The sequence below is a fragment of the Passer montanus genome, unplaced genomic scaffold (assembly GCF_014805655.1).
Source record: "Passer montanus isolate IOZ18808 unplaced genomic scaffold, ASM1480565v1 scaffold55, whole genome shotgun sequence".
Taxonomy (NCBI): Eukaryota; Metazoa; Chordata; class Aves; order Passeriformes; family Passeridae; genus Passer; species Passer montanus.
The window spans coordinates 1,089,917-1,106,936 of NW_024370485.1; the positions used below are offsets into that span (position 1 = coordinate 1,089,917).

General features: G+C 50.8%; 2 protein-coding genes across 3 annotated transcripts in view; one reads left to right on the plus strand and one right to left on the minus strand.

Moving 5' to 3' along the window:
- MRTFA (myocardin related transcription factor A) overlaps window positions 1-4,687 on the plus strand; it is a 69,149-nt gene extending 64,462 nt beyond the window's left edge. For both annotated transcript variants that reach the window (XM_039725263.1, XM_039725262.1), the window contains exons 13-14: window positions 331-391; window positions 824-4,687. In XM_039725263.1, the coding sequence (XP_039581197.1) occupies window positions 331-391; window positions 824-1,323 (561 nt within the window). In that variant the 3' untranslated portion in view covers window positions 1,324-4,687. The remainder of the gene's footprint in view (window positions 1-330; window positions 392-823) is intronic.
- Window positions 4,688-5,468: 781 nt separating this feature from the next.
- The window catches only part of SGSM3 (small G protein signaling modulator 3), a 29,126-nt gene continuing 17,574 nt past the window's right edge, over window positions 5,469-17,020 (minus strand). Inside the window, exons 11-22 of the mRNA XM_039725264.1 lie at window positions 16,386-16,440; window positions 12,665-12,792; window positions 12,208-12,363; window positions 11,622-11,676; window positions 11,149-11,198; window positions 9,779-9,931; window positions 9,611-9,681; window positions 9,247-9,295; window positions 8,940-9,025; window positions 8,467-8,589; window positions 7,064-7,124; window positions 5,469-6,658 (exon numbers count right to left, since the gene is read on the minus strand). Coding sequence (XP_039581198.1) covers window positions 6,575-6,658; window positions 7,064-7,124; window positions 8,467-8,589; window positions 8,940-9,025; window positions 9,247-9,295; window positions 9,611-9,681; window positions 9,779-9,931; window positions 11,149-11,198; window positions 11,622-11,676; window positions 12,208-12,363; window positions 12,665-12,792; window positions 16,386-16,440 — 1,071 coding nt within the window. The 3' untranslated portion in view covers window positions 5,469-6,574. The remainder of the gene's footprint in view (window positions 6,659-7,063; window positions 7,125-8,466; window positions 8,590-8,939; window positions 9,026-9,246; window positions 9,296-9,610; window positions 9,682-9,778; window positions 9,932-11,148; window positions 11,199-11,621; window positions 11,677-12,207; window positions 12,364-12,664; window positions 12,793-16,385; window positions 16,441-17,020) is intronic.

Consider the following 17,020-nt stretch of genomic DNA (forward strand, 5'->3'; position numbering starts at 1 on the left):
TGTAAATCTATTTAGTTTCTTGATGTGGGCCAGTGATAGGGAATGGAGACACAACTGCACCTTTCTCGTTGAGTGCCCTCTGGAGGATTTGGGGCGAACCCTAAATCACAGGTGAAAAATCCCAGGCCATTCATTGCTGTTGCTGACCATACTTTCCCAGCCAGTAACAGAGGACTGGTGCCACGTCATGGTGTGCTCATTCATGGTGTGCTCATTCTTGCTAGAAAACAGCCCCTGGGGCAAGGGAGGAGAGCCAGCAGCCAAGGGTGTTGCTGGAGGTGGAAGCTCCCCTGGTAAATAGGAAGCTAATCCTGCACTTGCTCTCCCCAGGAGAACGGCTGTTCCAGCCAGCAGATGGACGACCTGTTTGATATCCTCATCGAAAGTGGAGGTAAGGAGACAAAGCCAGCATTTCCCACAGTCCCTGGGTCTGAGTCTGGGAATTGCAGAGCACAGAGGGCAGAGTCTGTCATGGCCTTATGCTCTTCTCCAGTGTCCCAACCAGTGCCTTTAGCAGTAGTCATTATGGCACCGAGGGAGATGTCAGTCAGGCCTTAATATGATTCTGTGATTCTTGATGGTTCTGCTGCATCATATTCAGGCACATCACTTCTGAGATACTGGACAGAGATGGGATTTTGTGGAGGTGGGCTGAAAACTCCCCATAGTGAGGCAAGCATGGGCACAGGATGTTTTCTCATCCCAGCTGGTGGTCAGTGATGGCTTAGTCTGGGGAGGGTGTCTGTGGCCCTGGTGGGTGGGAGGGATCCTTCTGGTGTTCAGCCAGACTTTTCCTTACCTGGCCTGTTTGTTCTCTCTACAGAGATTTCTGCTGACTTCAAGGACCAGTCGTCTCCAGCTGGGAAAGAACCACCCGTGGCCCCGGCGTGTTCCCCACCGCCCAGCAGCCACCACTCCTCTGAGCTGGCGGTGCCGGTGTCCCTGGGGCAGCCGGTGCTCGTGGGCCGCCTGGAGGACTTCCTGGAGAGCAGCACCGGCCTCCCGCTGCTGACGGCAGGCCACGACGGGCCCGAGCCCCTGTCCCTCATTGATGACCTCCACAGTGAGATGCTGAGCAGCTCGGCCATCCTGGACCACCCGCCTTCACCTATGGACACCTCGGAATTGCACTTTGCTCACGAGCCGTCTGGGGGCATAGCCCTGGATCTGGCTGAGGCTAACTTGGACAGCATGGACTGGCTGGAGCTGCCAGGGGGTTCTGTCATGAGCCTGGCTCCCCTGAGCACCACGGCTCCCAGCCTCTTTTCCACAGACTTTCTTGATGGACATGATCTGCAGCTGCACTGGGATTCTTGCTTGTAATTCTGTGAGCAGAGACTGAAGGGAATGGGAGTGGGAGGGCACAGGCATGCAGAGGGAAGAGGCCAGTCAACCAAAAAAAAGAAAAAAGAAAGAGCTCCTAGTATTTGTACTCCTCCCCTAACAGTGTCCTTCCTGCGTGAAGCCGGCAGTGGGCCAGGCCAGGGCAGGGAAATGGCTGCTGGGGTGGGGACAAGGGGCAGGAGGAGCTGTGGGGCTGGCAGCCTCCTGCCCACTCCACAGAGCCTGGCCCAGCTGGGGTGAGAGCAGAGCCAGCAGCCCCTGGTCCTCCAGGCAGGAGCAATGGCAGCACATTGTTCCCTCAGTGGGACAGAGCATGACTGGGCCTGAGCTGTTTCCAGAAGCAGCACTCTGCGCCTTCCTGGGATTGGCGGATAAAGGGGGTTGTGCTCCCCCAGCATGGTTGGTCTTAACGGTTGTGGAAGGGGATTCTACCTCTGGAGCAGGACACAAAGGCAGGAGGGCTGGCTGGGGCCCAGAGCAGCTGCCCTCTGCACCACCTGCCATCTCTCAGGGGAGGGTCTGATCTGCCACAGGGCTGGGAGGAGCTGGGCAGAACAGGCACCTTCTCTAAATGTAGCCAAAGGGAACCAGGGCTCCCCACCAACCTGGTAATGTCTAAGCTGGTTTCCCAAATATTGCTGAGCTTGGCAGAGGCCTGCCAGCCTGCCTGCTAGCTTCACTCACTTTGGGTGGCAAAACGGTTTTTTAAGGTGCTAAAATCAGGTCCTTATATGTTAAAACTGCTGTCAGGCACAGCCCATTGCCCCCGGCTCTCACGGCACTCGTGATGTCCCCAGGTGAGCAGGGCAGTCAGCCTGGGCAGGGACACGAAGGCGCCTGGGGAGCGGGTGAGGGGCACAGCTGATCAGTAACATATCACTGGGGGCCACGTGCAATCTGTCTCTGCCTTCACTGTGTTGGTGCCTCACCGTAGCACGTGGCCCAGTGGAAAGCAGCAGCTGGCAGTGGATGTTGGACCCCACAGGCAAGGAAGGGGAAGTGGGACTGCAGGAGTGGTGTTGTGTGGCACAGCACAGGTCCTGGCTCAGTGACTGTGAGGGCCCCTTTCTGGGGAGGAGCCTGAAAGCGAGTGTTGGGCAGCTGACCTCTGCTTTCCCCCCCCTTCAGTCCCACAGGGTAAAAGGCAAAAGTAAATGGCTGCTTACTTTGAGCTGGTGCCCTGTGTCCCTGCAGGGCCCCAGGCTGGTGCCTTGGGGCAACTGCAGACTGAGGAGTGGGTGGACAAGCCCCAGCACCTCAGAGCCATGACGATGCTATTGCTTGAGCAGGGCTCCATGGTGGAACACCAGGCCTGTGGCTCATTCTTATGCTGTTACTCCTGTTACTTCAGAATTCCTGTGTCAGTAGCAATGCACGGCCACACTGAGCAGGTGGGACACGGTTTACGTGCATGTGGCCACCTCACCACAAGGCTGTTCCTGCTTTGGCCCTGAGCTGGGTCCAGGCTGCTTGTGCTGAGTGAGGCGGGGGAAGCTGTGGCTTCTGAAGTCATGCAGACTGAGGTACTGACCTGCTCAGGCACTTAAAGGATCAGCTGCCATCCTTCTCAGTATCTCCTTGAGGATGCTGTCCCCAGCTTTCCCCCACGCTGGGCCGCAGAGCTTCCTGCTGGGGAGGGGTAGCTGTGAGCCACGTGCTGCTTCCCTACAACTTTGGTACCTGGTCCTCATCCCAGGGAGAGGCTGTGCCACAGGGGTGCTGGTACCTCTGCTCCATGGTGAGGCAGGTAAATGCCAACCCTGCACAATGTGCTCTCCTTCAGCCACTGAACTGGCAGCTGGGTGGGGTCACGCCTGTTTGCAGCTGGGAGACACTCCTGCTTTCCTGAGCCCTTTGCTTGTTAACTGCATGGAGAGCCACTTTCTTAATCATTAGCAGGGGGAGCCTGCTGGCAGCTTCCTTTCTTTCCCCTCCTCTCTCCTCTGGCCCTGAGCTGCAAGCAAGTTGGAGCCTCTTATCTGCCTTCCTCAGTGTCCGGGTTGGGGAGGACACCACCCCCCTCCTCCCTTCCTCAGAGGCTTTCTATTCCTCAAGCTACAGTGTCACATCCTAAAAATCAGAATAAAAGAGTCTGGTGAGCACCCCCTTTATCCTCCTGACCCCTCCCTGAATTCTCTCCTGGTGCAGCCCAGGTACTCACTGGGAGCAGTGAGTACTTAGCAATCACCTTAAAGAGCTTTCACCAGCTCTGCCTGGGCAGCTGCCCAGCTGTGGGGCAGGAGACAAGGAGTTCCTAAGGAGGAAAGTATGGGGGGAATGAGGATCTCCGAGATGCTAGGGGAAAAATGTAAGGCAGCCTGTTTGTCAGACTCAAGCAAAATCAGGTTCTTCAGCCCATAGTTGCAGTAGTCCCCACAAAAACCAGCTGTGTGATTTCTTTGGTACAATTTCAATTCTGCAGCTCTTAAATAAAGCAGGAAATGATCACTAAAGTGATCAATGCAATGAGCTCCTAGAGAAGGTGGGAGCACTCCAGCTGTAGTGCTGACCTGACCCAGCCTGGTTCCTTGCCCCAGCCAGGTACTCCAGTGATTGGCAGAGAGATGCCAATGCCTGATAGCAGTGTAGCCCTTCCCAGAGATTGCTGGTGGAAGGCTGAGCTCACAGCTGCTCCCTTTCATCTTTACCCATCCACCATCATCAGGTGTGAAACTGTAGGAATTTAATGACCCTGATTTTGCCCAACATACTTGCATTGGCTGGAGAGCTTCAAGGAGCCCAGAGGACACAGAACCATGAGCCTCATGTCCTGAGGAGCCCGGCTGACCTGTGGGAGCCCCTCCGCACAAGGGACTTCTGCCAGGAGAGTGAGTGCTAAGCCTGTGCCCATGGGCAGAGGGGAAGGTGGTGCCTCAGCCCCGGAAATGTTAGAAAGTCTTTTTCCCAAGCAGTGCCCAGAGCAGGCTTGCCCAGTTCTCTGCTTTCTTACTATTATTTCTTTGAATAATAGTTCAATAGTTCTTTGTTGGAAGAGGTATTCCCCTGGACGTACATTTTTGCACCCATTGGGAAAAACGAAGTCTGATGTTCTGCCTCTACCTTGAATGTAATCCTGAATCTTTCTGCTGTAACCACTACTTGTTTGTAATGTGTATTTGACTAGCACGCACTCTCCCTTCCACTATGCAGCCACTGGCGAGGGGTGATCAGCACCATCACAGTCGGATGGTGTTGGGGCATCAGATCCAGAGCGAGTATTCAACTGGAAAAGGATAAAAGTGACAAGTTAATGGGGGAGAGAATGGATCTTTAAATTGAATTATTTTTTCAGTTACAAATATTTGAAGAAAAAAAATCCATTTTATTAAAAAAATTCCAAACAGCCACATTCTCAAAAACTTCTCTGCTATGCTGGTGGGAGGGCTTGGGGCCATTCTGCCTTTTCCAGCTAAGGGTGGGTGATCCCTCTGTGACTTTCTCAAACCTGGAAAAAGCAGCTTAAGTGGTGGTGGCTCATCCTTCTCAGCTGCAGGGAGATTCCCTCAGTGTATGGAAATTACCTACCCTGCAACCAGAGGCAGGTTTTACCAGGGACAGCTGTTTGTCTCCCCCAGCCCAGCAGGCTGGTCAGGACTGCAGGTGGTGGTGAGGTGACACTGCCCCTTCTGCAGCCACATTCCAGAGGAATTATCTTCACTGAAGACACTCACTTTCAAATCAGAATATATGCTGCAACTTCCACCCTCCCACAAGCTTGGACTTCTAACACAGTTCTCCCAAGGGTCTGTGCCCTCTTACTGTCCCACTTTGCACCTCAGCCTACACCTGCTTTTTCCAGAGACACTTTTTGTACAGAGAACACTGCTGTCCCCACCACCTAGCCCTGCTTTCTGCTATCCCCTCTGCCTTTCCTAAGGGTCCTCCCTCCACAGTGTTCCTACAACCCATAGTTTCCAGTATTTCTGGCTTTTCTGGGGCTCTGCTGTGGACCTGCTCTTAGGGCTGGCAGCAGAACTGGCTCTGCCCTGGCTGCTGCCTGACCTTGTGAGGTGCTCAATGCAAGGAGCTCCCTCAGTACCAGCACAGAAATGGTATTGCCACTGTCAAATGGCAGAAAGGAAAAATTAAACCAAGTCAAAAAAAAAAAAGACAAAGCCCAGCACTCTCCCAAGACGCAGTTTTTATTTACAAACCCACCAAATAAAGGAAAGTAAGAATCTAGTGTCATCCCATCAGTAGTTTGTGCTCACAGACAAGCGCTTTCAGTAGAAAGTCACAGACTCTGCATCCAGAGCCACCACAAAGCAGCAATTCTCCACTCCTGACCCACGTCCCTGTTGCCATCGCAGGGCAAGGAGGATGAGTTAAGTCTCCCTGAGCCAGCTCCAACCTAAACCTTGTCCTGAGCTACAACGGTGCCAAAATATACATGTTCCTGGAGTAAATGTACAGCTTTTTGGTTAACAGTAAAAATCATCTCGAGACTAAAACAACAGCATGAAACACTCTTGTTTAGAGGAGAGGTGGTTTTTGTCTGCTCCCAGAGTAGACAATGACCATCCCCTAAGGCTGTTACAGTGGTAACAGGCTGGTAAATTTGGGCAACTCCTGTCAACACCCCACACCAGTGCCAGGGAGGTGGGATGAAACTGATGCCAGTTCCCCCTTCTTAGCTCCAAGTCAAAGGAACTTGTACATGTCTGCCCCGCAGAGGGGAGCCCTTGGCTGCCATGGGGAGGGGATGTGCTCTCCCTGCTCCTGTACAGCAGTGAGTCTCTCACCAGCCCAATTCCACATGCAGCTGCAGTGCCAAGTGTCAGTGGCACCAGCTCTCATGGATCAAAGCCACCCCAAAAGGGCCATCTCTTCCCCACAGCTCCAGCCACAGAACGCTCACATCCCCACATGTGACTGCTGGCCCATGGGGCAGAGCACAATGCCTCCCCTGAGCACTGGTGGGGAGGCAGGGCTGAGAAAGCAGAAGATAGGGGTGGCAGAGATGTGGAAAACTGGGAGGGGGCACTTGCTTTTAGTAGCCAGGACACACTTGTCCCTTTGCAGCATCACCCTCAACCACCAGCCCCCTTGGGTCTGCAGCTCAGCCTCCTGGCACTGCTCCATCTGTCCCAGGTGGTTTGGCAGCCCCCAGGGGGGATTTTGTCACAGACACAAGTGGGTGGGGTGGGGAAGGATGGGGGGTGAGACATGAGGGGGTAGAGGAGAGGAGTGTGGCCATTGAGAAGGTCCCCAGGATGGGGCGGGGTGGGGGTCACCCATCTATGTCCCAGCTGAAGAGATGGTGCTTCACGAGCATGTCTTGCACCCCTTCCTTCAGTGGCTTCTTCTCCTTCTCCTGCAGGATGACACAGAGACCCAGGTCAGTGCACCACGCCCAGAAAAGGAGAGGTTTTGTCTGCGGGCAGAGCCTCAGCACACGGAGGCTCTGGCACCCAGAGCAGCTTCCTGCACTTCCCACCTTTGCACAGCTGGCACAGGGGGAGGCCTTTGGTTTGGAGAGCATCGGGGAAAGGGAGCCTGACACTTCCCTCTGCCCCAGCTGGGCAGAGCAGGCAGTCCCCTCTGCCACCACTGCCCCACAGCTCCTGCCCTGGCAGGGAAAGCAGCCCCATCCACAGCTGGCTCCAGAGGAGCTGGCTCCAGAGGAGGCAGATGATGGGCTGAAGCACAAAGCTGGGAGAGGGAGGCAGTAAGTGAAGCCCCTGGCTGAGTGAAAGAATGAGAGATGCCACCTACTCACCTCCCTCTTTATTGGCAGCTCCCAGTCCTGAGAGAGGCTGAAAGCAAATTTGCCGAGGACTCTGCAACAAAACCAGAAGAGAGCAATGTTAAAATGGATCCCCCAGACCACACTCCCAGCCTTTGCCAAAACTGCTGCTCCAGGCGCACACAAACACACTGTCTCCCCAGCTTGTCCTGGCCTGCCACTAAGCTCACAAGCATGAAATTCCTTGTTTGATGGTGTTGAAAAGACAGCAGCAGTCACTCATTGCCTGCTTCCCCCTTCTCGCTGGGCTTCACATCCTCCCAGGCCCAGGCTGGAAGAAGGAGCTTGAAGATGTGACTCAAGTGCAGCCCCTACAGAGCCTGGAGCAGCAGCACAAGGAGGCTGCCCCGGGCTCTGGGGGACAGCAGACATGCCTGGCTCAGGGCTGCAGCTGGCAATGGCAGATAGCAGGTTCCTCTAGAAAGCAGGCCCCTTCCTGCAGCACCTCAGAGTTCTGCAGTGCCCTCCCTCTCCCTGGAGCAAAAGAAGTGCTGCAAAAAGCAGCAGAAGTGCTCAAAGGGGCTGGCACGGGGTGCTCCCTTGCTGGCTGGGAGAAGTAGGACATAAGACATGAACCAGACCCACTCAGTCCTTTGGCTGTGCCCACTGGCACTGCCCCCCTGCTGTGGGACACGGCAGCCCAGAGGGGGCAGAAACCCCTCCCATTCAGCAGCTACAGATGCTCCCACTGGGGCCTGAGGCAAGTGGGTGGTGCACACAAAAGCCAGCTTCCACTGAACACAGCAGGAACCAGGCTGGGGCAGTGGTGATGCCATGGGATTTTCCTTCCAGCTCCCTGGGACTTCACCTGGCTTTGCAGAGTGCAGGAGGGCCAGGAGCATGGATGCCTGGACAAGGATGTGTGCCCTGGGCTCCAAGTGACTGCCTTGTGCAAGCTTAGGCACTAAAGCTGCTTTCAGCCCCCGACACCACTCCCTCACCTAACCAGGGAGTCAGTGGGTGACTGAATCCTTCCCAGACAATGACTGCCCAACTGTCTCCCTAGGACATTCCCTGCTCCCTGCTTGGACTTAGAGTGCCTGGCAAAGGACATGGAGAGCAGTGGGGTTGAAAAGGCAAACTCTCCATCAGAGTAGCAGGAGGCAGGCAAAGGCTGCCTGCTTGTCACAACAGGACCCCAGGAGCCAAGCTCTGCTCTTGGATCAGGCAGGCACAGTGCCTCACAATGAACTGTCCAGAGCTTTCCTGCTGCCTCAGCACACAGCAGGAAATGTCTATGGCTGGGATGTCTAGGCAATCCACGCTGCAGCTCACTGGAGAGGGCCCAAACCCAGCCATAGTGAGGGCCACCTCCTGCAGAGGAGGGGGAAATCTATTCAGACACTGGCATGGGGACATGCCATGGGGACACTCACCTCAGCTCACATTTGATCTGCACCCAGCCAGGACTGCGCAGGAACGACCAGGGATGGAACCACTTCTCCACGGTCTGCAGGCTTGAGCACAGCACCTCCAGCCACAAGTGCAGCACCTGCTCGCTGCAACAATGGGGTATAGGCTTGTTACTCAGCAGCCAAGAAAGAAACCCATCCCTCTGGGGCAGTCTGTTTTCAGGCCAAGCCTTGACCCCCATCCACAGCCCTGTTCCCAGCGGGAATAGGATAACCCCGTAAACTTGTGTGAGCCACTCCATACAACAGGAGCTCCTTCTTCCAGCTAGGAATCAGGCCAGCACAAGGAACAAGTCTCTCCCAGTGGCTGCAGTGAGAGGGGGGATAAATGATGCTGTGGCCTAAGATTGAAACCACTGCTGCCCTTAAGCCCACTCTGTCCCTTCCCAAGCTCTGTGCAGCCAAAATGCCGAGGGTACCAGGGCCAGATGACTCACTTGAGTCCAACACAGATAAGAGAACGAAGCTTCACATCCATCTGTGCATGTGCAGCATCATGTGTCATGTTCACAGCCTGAACTGCCTGCAGGGAGGGAAGGTGTGGTTACTGCTGGGCAGCCACTTCAGCAATACAGCCAAATGCTGCCCTCCCTGGAGCTCCCACTCCCACCAGTGCCCCCTGCTAGCACCAGAGGGGCTAAGGGAAGGTCTAGGAGACTCTGGAGCATCTCTCTCCAACAGTCTCCACAGGAAATGTCCCCAAAGTAGGAGCTGGGCTCTGGCTGGGCTTGGGGCAGCACTCACCCGGTAAAGCAGCTCCTCTGGAGTGAGGACTTTGCCATCTTCATCAAGCCTGTAAAGATCACAGCAGAGACCCAGCTAGCTCCAGTCACCCTGAGCACATGCAGGCCTTTCCTGCTTCATGCCCCAACAGTTCTCATGCTACTGCTGAGCCCAGAGGTGCCCCTGCAGCCATGAGAGCCAGATACAGACCCAGAATCAAATACAGGGGCCCAGGGGAGAGGACAAGAGCCACTGCCAGCCCCAGGTCAGCACAGGCACAGCAGCCTGCTGACACCACACCCACAGGAGCATGGGGCAGACCATGAGCCTTGCCAAGGTGCAGAGCAGCATCACTTTGATGAGCACGGAGGAGCAGGGCACAGACCTGTAAGTCTTGCAGAGCACAAGGCGAGAATACACGGAGTCAAAGTCCCGTTCCACTTCCCGGCTTGCAGCCTGGAGGAGCAGAGGGACACTCAGCACGCCTGCCCTACAACCCCTCACCTCAGCCTTCTGGCAACACTGCCCCACAAAAGGAACTGGGACACCTCACCTCTTCAATGAACAGCCAAGGGTGGCAGGCCCCCCCCAGCAGAGATGGCTTCTTCAATCCATGTTCAAATATGGACTTCAAGGCTGGACAGAGCGTCCCTCGCACCAAGTCTGTCACTCCCTCTGTGACAGAGTCATCTCCAGCGATGGAGTACTGGGGAACAGGAAGAGCCAGCTCTCAGGGGGCAGAACATGGAGGTGTCCACTCACCTATGCCTCTGCACAGACCAACTCCACTCCCAGGTGCCTGCCAGAACCCCTTCCCCTTCCTCTACCTGTCATGCTCTTGCATAAGGCCCCATATTCTGTGCTACTGCAGGGGATGTCCTGAGACCTTTTTCTTCAGATGGTGCCCAGGAGACCCCACAAGTCACCCCAGCACCACCCCAGCAGCATTCAGCACATAAGAATGTGATGGTGTGATGCTGACTGAGCTAAGGTGTGGAGAGGGACTTGCACAGAGGGTCTCTGGGACTCTGTAAGCTGCTAAAAGTCAAGACAAACAGAATCAAATAGGAATTTCCAGGCCAGGGGAAACACCACTTTGAGGTATCATATGCTGACACTCTGCTAACACTCCCATAAATGGGATCCTCTCTGTTTCCACAGTTAGGAGCAGAAACACTCAGCAGTGCAGGACATTTCTCTGCACAGAGAGGTGATCTGCATCTAAGGAGCCAGCTCTGAGAGAGGGGGAAGGAAGAAATGTGTCAATACTGACATCTCTCTGGGGGCTTCTCTAGTGGGACTTGGGTCAGCCTTTCAGCTCTTCGTCACTCCCCAAATGCTCAGAAGAGAGAGAACTGGGCCTTCTCCACTTCCCCTGAAAACTGCTGAGGTCAACAGCTGCTGATGTTTGTCTCATACACACTACCTGAATCTTGAGGACATATTGAAGTATCTGCTATAGATAAGTGCCACCCTATCACTGCCAGCTGTGAGAGGAACTAAGACAGATTGTCACCTTGGGCACAGCTGCTTGGGGAGAATTTACTGTCATGGTCACAAAGCATGAGCAGGATCCATAGGTACAGCCTCAAAGGAGTAAAAGAACACAGGCAGCTGGGAGCAGACAGAAACACTGCCCCTGCTTCCTCATCTCTAGGGTCCTTGCAACCCCGGGCATCTCACACAGGTGCCTTGGCAGCCCTCTGGGGCCCTCACTCTCCACTTGGTCAGCATGAGGAAGTTGAGCAAACAGGTTTAGAAGGATAAGCTGCCTGATCACATCACAAAGCACTCAATGGCCAGAGAAAGCAAACAGACTGAAGGAGGAAATCTATGGCTCTTTTCAACTGTGTTATTTTTAGTTATGACATAACCCTCTTCTAAAATGTGAAGTTCTTTTGTAATTGTGGGGTTTTTAAGTACCTCTTTACTCCGCTCATCCAAGATCTCCACAAATTTTGCAGGAAACCAACCTACAAAGAGTGAACAAAGAGATGAGCCTGACAAAGATACTGAGAAATCCTTACACAAAGCCCAGTGGGAGCTGAGAAAAAACATCAGAATTCATAGGGCCTACCACCAAAGAAGGAAGCAAGCTGCCTCAAAACCACAATAACTAAGGCAAATGCACAGGAAAGCCAGTTGCAGGACACTGCCCACATGCAGCAGTGGTGACATGCACACAAACCACCCCATGCCAGGAGGATGGAGCCAAAACCTACTGTTTGCAAGAAGTGACCAGGTCACTGCTGCATGAGTGCTCTCATATGTTTCCTTTGCCCCTGGCAGATACTCTGGGTACTGGCAGAGCCTTTGCTGCCAGAGCAGTTATTGTAGATGAATGGATGCTCTGCATCTGGCCCCACTCTCCCCTGTGCAACCCATCCTGTTCTCACCTCTCAGTCCATTCAGCTCTCCCACCCAACAGTGCTCATCCTTCTGGGAAATGATCTGGAAAAGAGGGAGTGGAAAATACCCATTGAAGAGGTTGCAGTGGCACAAGGGGTACAGCTGCCTGGCTGTGTGTCCACAATGAGGAACTGCCTTCTTCTCAACTGCTTTGCCAATGTTCACTTCTCACACAGCCCATGGCCTCCAAGGGCACAAAGCTACTGCAAACATCCTCTTCTCCCCAATTTTTGATAGAATGCTCACAGTTAAATGCAAATGGATGCTTTTACAATTCAGTGTGTGGTGTTAAACTAGGACTTGGGTTGGACCAAATCCATCTTTTGCGCAGCTGCACAGCAGCCAGGAAAGGGACTTTGTGGTGGCAGCGAGAACGACCCACAGGACAACACTCACAGGAACACACTGCCTCATTCCCAGGCAGTCCCTAGGAGCACCAGCTGCTTCTCTTGGGCTCCTAACTGTGCTCTGAGCTTATCTCCCCCCTTCTTTCCCTGCAGGAGAGGTAGCACAGCATCCCCAACAAGCTGGGTCTGCTTGTCCCCCCTGGTGCCTGTCCCCAGGCCGACACACCGTAATGATGTCGTTCTTGCGGAAGCCCAGCTCGTCGTCGTCGTGGCGCTCAAAATCCAGCAGTGCCTTGGCTCGGCGGCGCCGGTTGCGGGAACAGGCCACGTAGTTCTCGTGGTCCCGCTGGTGGCTCTCCATGCTGTAGTCTGGGGTCAGATCCTAGCAGGCCCACACATGAGAGCAGAGAGGAATCAAAGTGCACAGGTGACTCCCAGCTATCTGCCAAAACTTGCCTGTCCCTGTTCCCCAACCTTTTCCTGCTCCTAGACAGCAGACAACCTCTCAGCACAGCCCTCCACCACAGATGGATTAAGCAAGCCTCACCCTCCAGCCATTACACATGGCATGTTCTTTCTCAAGCCTACACTTCAAGAGCATTTGAACAGCCCTGTCCTGTGTTGAACACTCAAACCCCATGCCTGGAGCACCCAGCAGTGCAGATCCAGCTGTTTCCACTCACAATTATGCAGTTCTTGGGATCCACACACTGGAAGTGCCGTGCCACCTGGAGAATGGCCTCACGCAGGTCAGCCACCAGCTCTGTCTGCTTGATGTTCTTGGCTTTCAGTGCCTCCAGATCATCATCCCCTGGTGGAGCCCACGCAGCCAGAGGGAAGACAAAGGAAGTAAAGCAAGGACATGGTATTTATTTTTTGGTTACTGTTAGAAACTACTGGTTCTGAAGAAACCAAAAAAGCCTAACATCAGAAGTACCTAAACTAAGGCAGGTACTTACTGCCAATCTATTCAGTAATATAAATTGTAGATACCAATTTGACTGCATCAAATTTTAGGGAGATGATACTTCAAACTGCATATGGAACTGGAATATGTCATCTTTGGGATGGAAACACAGTATACCAAGGTACTACTTTAGAGAAGTGTCTGTAATATATAGTCAGCTGAAAGGTGGGACACAAGACTGGGGAACTTGCAATAATTCCCTTCAACTGAAATTCTCTTGAAACTGAATCAGGTTTTGGTTTAATTACTTCTGATATTTGTACAACTCACAGGCTGAGAGCACATTCTTCACCGAGTCTTGGAAAAGATCTGAAAAACCAAAACAGCCCACTTTCCTGTGCCAGTCATGAAGTCAGAGACACGAGAGACCTCAAACTCCTTAAGAGCCAGACTTCAAATGTTTGGGGTGTACAGAAATGGTCATGAGCCCAACGTAAAAGTTACCAAAGCATCTTTTAACTATCACTAATCCCCCCAGGAGTTTTGACAGCCTGTGTCTATTACCTAATGCAGAAAGATACCTGATGGGATGGATTCTTTAGACAGTTAATGTATCTAAATGCCTTAAACATTGAGTACATGGTGTTTGGGAACAATGAACCATTTGCTTATTTTTCTAAAAAAATCATTTTGTATTAAGTCCAAAGTGTACTTTCATATATCTATTTCTGCTCCCTCTATAATATACTGAAAATGTGGTAGCTTGATTAACAAAATTAACATTTAAACTGATATATTTATTCACTGAACTCCAATATTTGTATAAACACAACTTTTATTCAGGAGCCAAGTAAATCACTGGCTAGCAAATTAGTACTCTGCTTATCTTCTAGCAGCATTATAGAAAACCATATGAATAAAGCATGGCCTGAGCTAAAGCTGCTGCAACAGCTTTATACACATTAAGCTTCTGCTAATTGAAAAGTGATTAAGAGTACCTCTTAATCATGTGATCCTAATTAAAAAGACCCAAACTTTAGAAACATAAATAAAAGCACAAAATTAGAAATAAACTTATTTTTATAGTTGTTTTCTCTTTGCTACATTAAATTATTTGAGATACATTAGATACACAGAGTTTAAGAGAAAATTGAACTTTGCTTCTGAACTAGAAAAATTGTGGGGCATAGTTACTCCCAGTCCAAGCAATAAAAAAATAACAAAATCTCTTCCTCTGTATGCAGGGGTAGGTACAGAGCATGCCAGAACTCTCACTATTCAGAGACTGAAAATAGATAGGTGAGCACATAGATGTTGGGGGTTCCCAGAAATTTCATGCTGCTAAAATAGAATGCGACTAGAGAAGAAACTAAACCACAGCTACACTTGCTCTGTGGGCTGCCCTCATTTACATAGATCATTGATTCTTTCTATCATCTCTCAGTCCCATCTGGCCAAAACACCATGCTCTTCCCTCTGCACTCAGATCAATCCTAGCCAAACACAAGCAGGAGATGTGGGGAGCAAATTCCACACTCTCCCACCTTAGAGTGGGCATGGTACAGAGGAAAGCAGCTGGCGTGTCCCCCAGACTCACCTCACTGCACTCAACATGTACACTTTCAAACTTCAACACACACATTTCCAAACAGGAAGCCACACTGCATGATCAGCCACACGTGAGCAGGCTCCACTTTGAGCCTGCAAAGACTGACAAGCTGCACAGCTCTGCACAGGAGGAGCTCTTCTGCATTCCTTCCCTTGCTTCAATGCCCACACAACACAAAAACACTTCTTGCACATTCTGCTCTCCACCAAATAATCTTTCATTATTTCTTTCTCTTCCTGCATTGTAAATCTGGTTCAATTCAACTACAGAAAGCCCTGACCAACCTGATTTAGCATGAGCAAGAGTCTGCTTCAAGCAGGAGACATTGGAATACAGACACTGAGAGGTCTCTTCTAAACAGTGCTCCTATGACTTCTGCCCAAGTTACTACCATATCTGAATTCACTCTAAGGAAGAAGAATGGAGCTCTGGGTAAGTTCTCCTTCCCTCCCAGATGAGGGCTAAGTACCAGTTCTACACAGCAACTATCACAGGCAAGCAGACTTGACATTTAGGATTGACTGTCAGTTCCAGCAGAGGGTGAATTTATCACATACAAGCTTTCCTTCCTCTCACTTGGCCTGAATTTTTCCACTGTGGTCAACTGCTGCAGGATGACAATTTTTCAGTTTTAACCACCATTTTAAATACTAAGAATAATGTTAGGTAAAACACATGATGGTCATTGTACAGAAGCCCCCATAAAATAATAAAACTCTATCAATTATCTCTTTTCTACCACTGATGTATTTTGAAGCTTGAACTTTAAATTTAGTTTTTTGTGCAAGTCATAACTCACTATCACCACCATAAAAATACTCAAACTGTCAAGGAGACTGAGACACAAGAAAGGTGTGTGTGGCAGCCAAGTTCCCTGACAGTTCAGTCTGTACCAACTGTATGATAACATAACATACAAAAGCTCTGAGTTCAGATTGCACAAGCAACCTTCCTGCATGTCTTCACTTCTGCATGCTTGACTTTACAGCATCATGGGTATTCCACCACATTTTTTATATGTAATGCTCTATGTGCTTGTAGGAAACCCGTGACAATATATCAGCTTCCTGGAGAACATCAGAAAAGCTCCTCTATGGAAAGACCACTAAAGCCCATTTTTAGATTTATTCAGGCCATTTCAACAACAGGAACACTGTTTGAGCCCTGCAAATTCAGTATGTTGTCTTCTTCCGGAAAAACAATTTCTGTGGTGACATGTGGCAATTTCAAGAAGGTGAGCCAATTTCAAGTAAGGTGATGACACTGAGGCTTACAGCAGAAAGGGCTCTTATGGAGTCAAGAAATAAGCTACTCTTAAACCCCTGCAAAAGCTATTCTGTGTGCCCTTTCTGGACATATGTTGGCTTGGCTCATAAGTGAAGAAAATGAAGAGTCAAAAGCAAGACTTTTTCCCCTTGTTGTTGAAGTAACAACATCAAACTTTCAGAATAAGTAAGGGAAAATATAATGATGCTTTCATTTATAATTTTGATGGGTCACACACTAGACATCCTGCCCTGTCTCAGATCTTCAGAGATGTTCCTGAGCTGAGTAGAGTGACATCAGAGAGAGTCCACATCCAGCCTGTGGGCAAGGTCTGCCAGAAAATGTTTTTGACCTGTTGGTCAGTGCAAGAAGGACATTACAGTTGGGCTGAGCTGCACCTCCTGTTGGTCCACAATTCATGGACTGTCCAAGGTAAATTTATGTTCTAAGCACAGATCAAAGAAATTAAGTAGTAAACTGCACTGCTTCCTTCTCATCCTTCAGTTCTGACTCCCTTCTCTCCAATCTCTCTGTCCCAATGTTTCCCTGCTTTGCCTGCTCCCCTCCTTCCCAAGCTGCTATAGCCACCAACTACACACGAAAAGCAGAGGATTGTCCTTACCAAAAAGCAGGGAGGTGATGCCGGATTTCCTGCGCTGAGTCCTGCGTCGCACAATCTGTGGGAGAGGGAACAGAGAACAAAGTGCACACATCAGGAGAGATTTCAGAAATAAAATAAAGCAACCCTCCACACCAGTCAGCTCTGGGCAAGGGGTCCTGACAGCTACCACTAGAAGGGGCAGGCCAGTGAACTGGCAGTTTTAAACAGGAGTTGTTCTGGTCCTAATGCATTGAATTAGCTTTACTGCTCCATCTGCTCCACTTGCAACAGGTTATTTATACCTTAATTATTACAAAAGCATAACTGAAGTTCAAGAATCAACCATGATTCATGTAAATAATTTTAACTCTAATTCTATTCTATTTGCTGCAAAAAGCAGTTCCACATTTAATTCGACATAAATTTCTAAGTGGATGGGTATTACATTTTAGAATTGCCTGAATGTCTTGTCTGCAACTGTAGATTTTAGTCTAAGATTAAAAACAGGTGCATTTTTAATTTGGCTCCTCAAAAGCAGCTGCTGCTGTTTTTTGACTCCACCTTCCAAGGTCATTTTAGTGTACCAGTTTCTTACAAATGGATTAAATTCAGTTCCTACTCTGTATGCTTCAAGAAAATTCTGCCAAAAGCATATG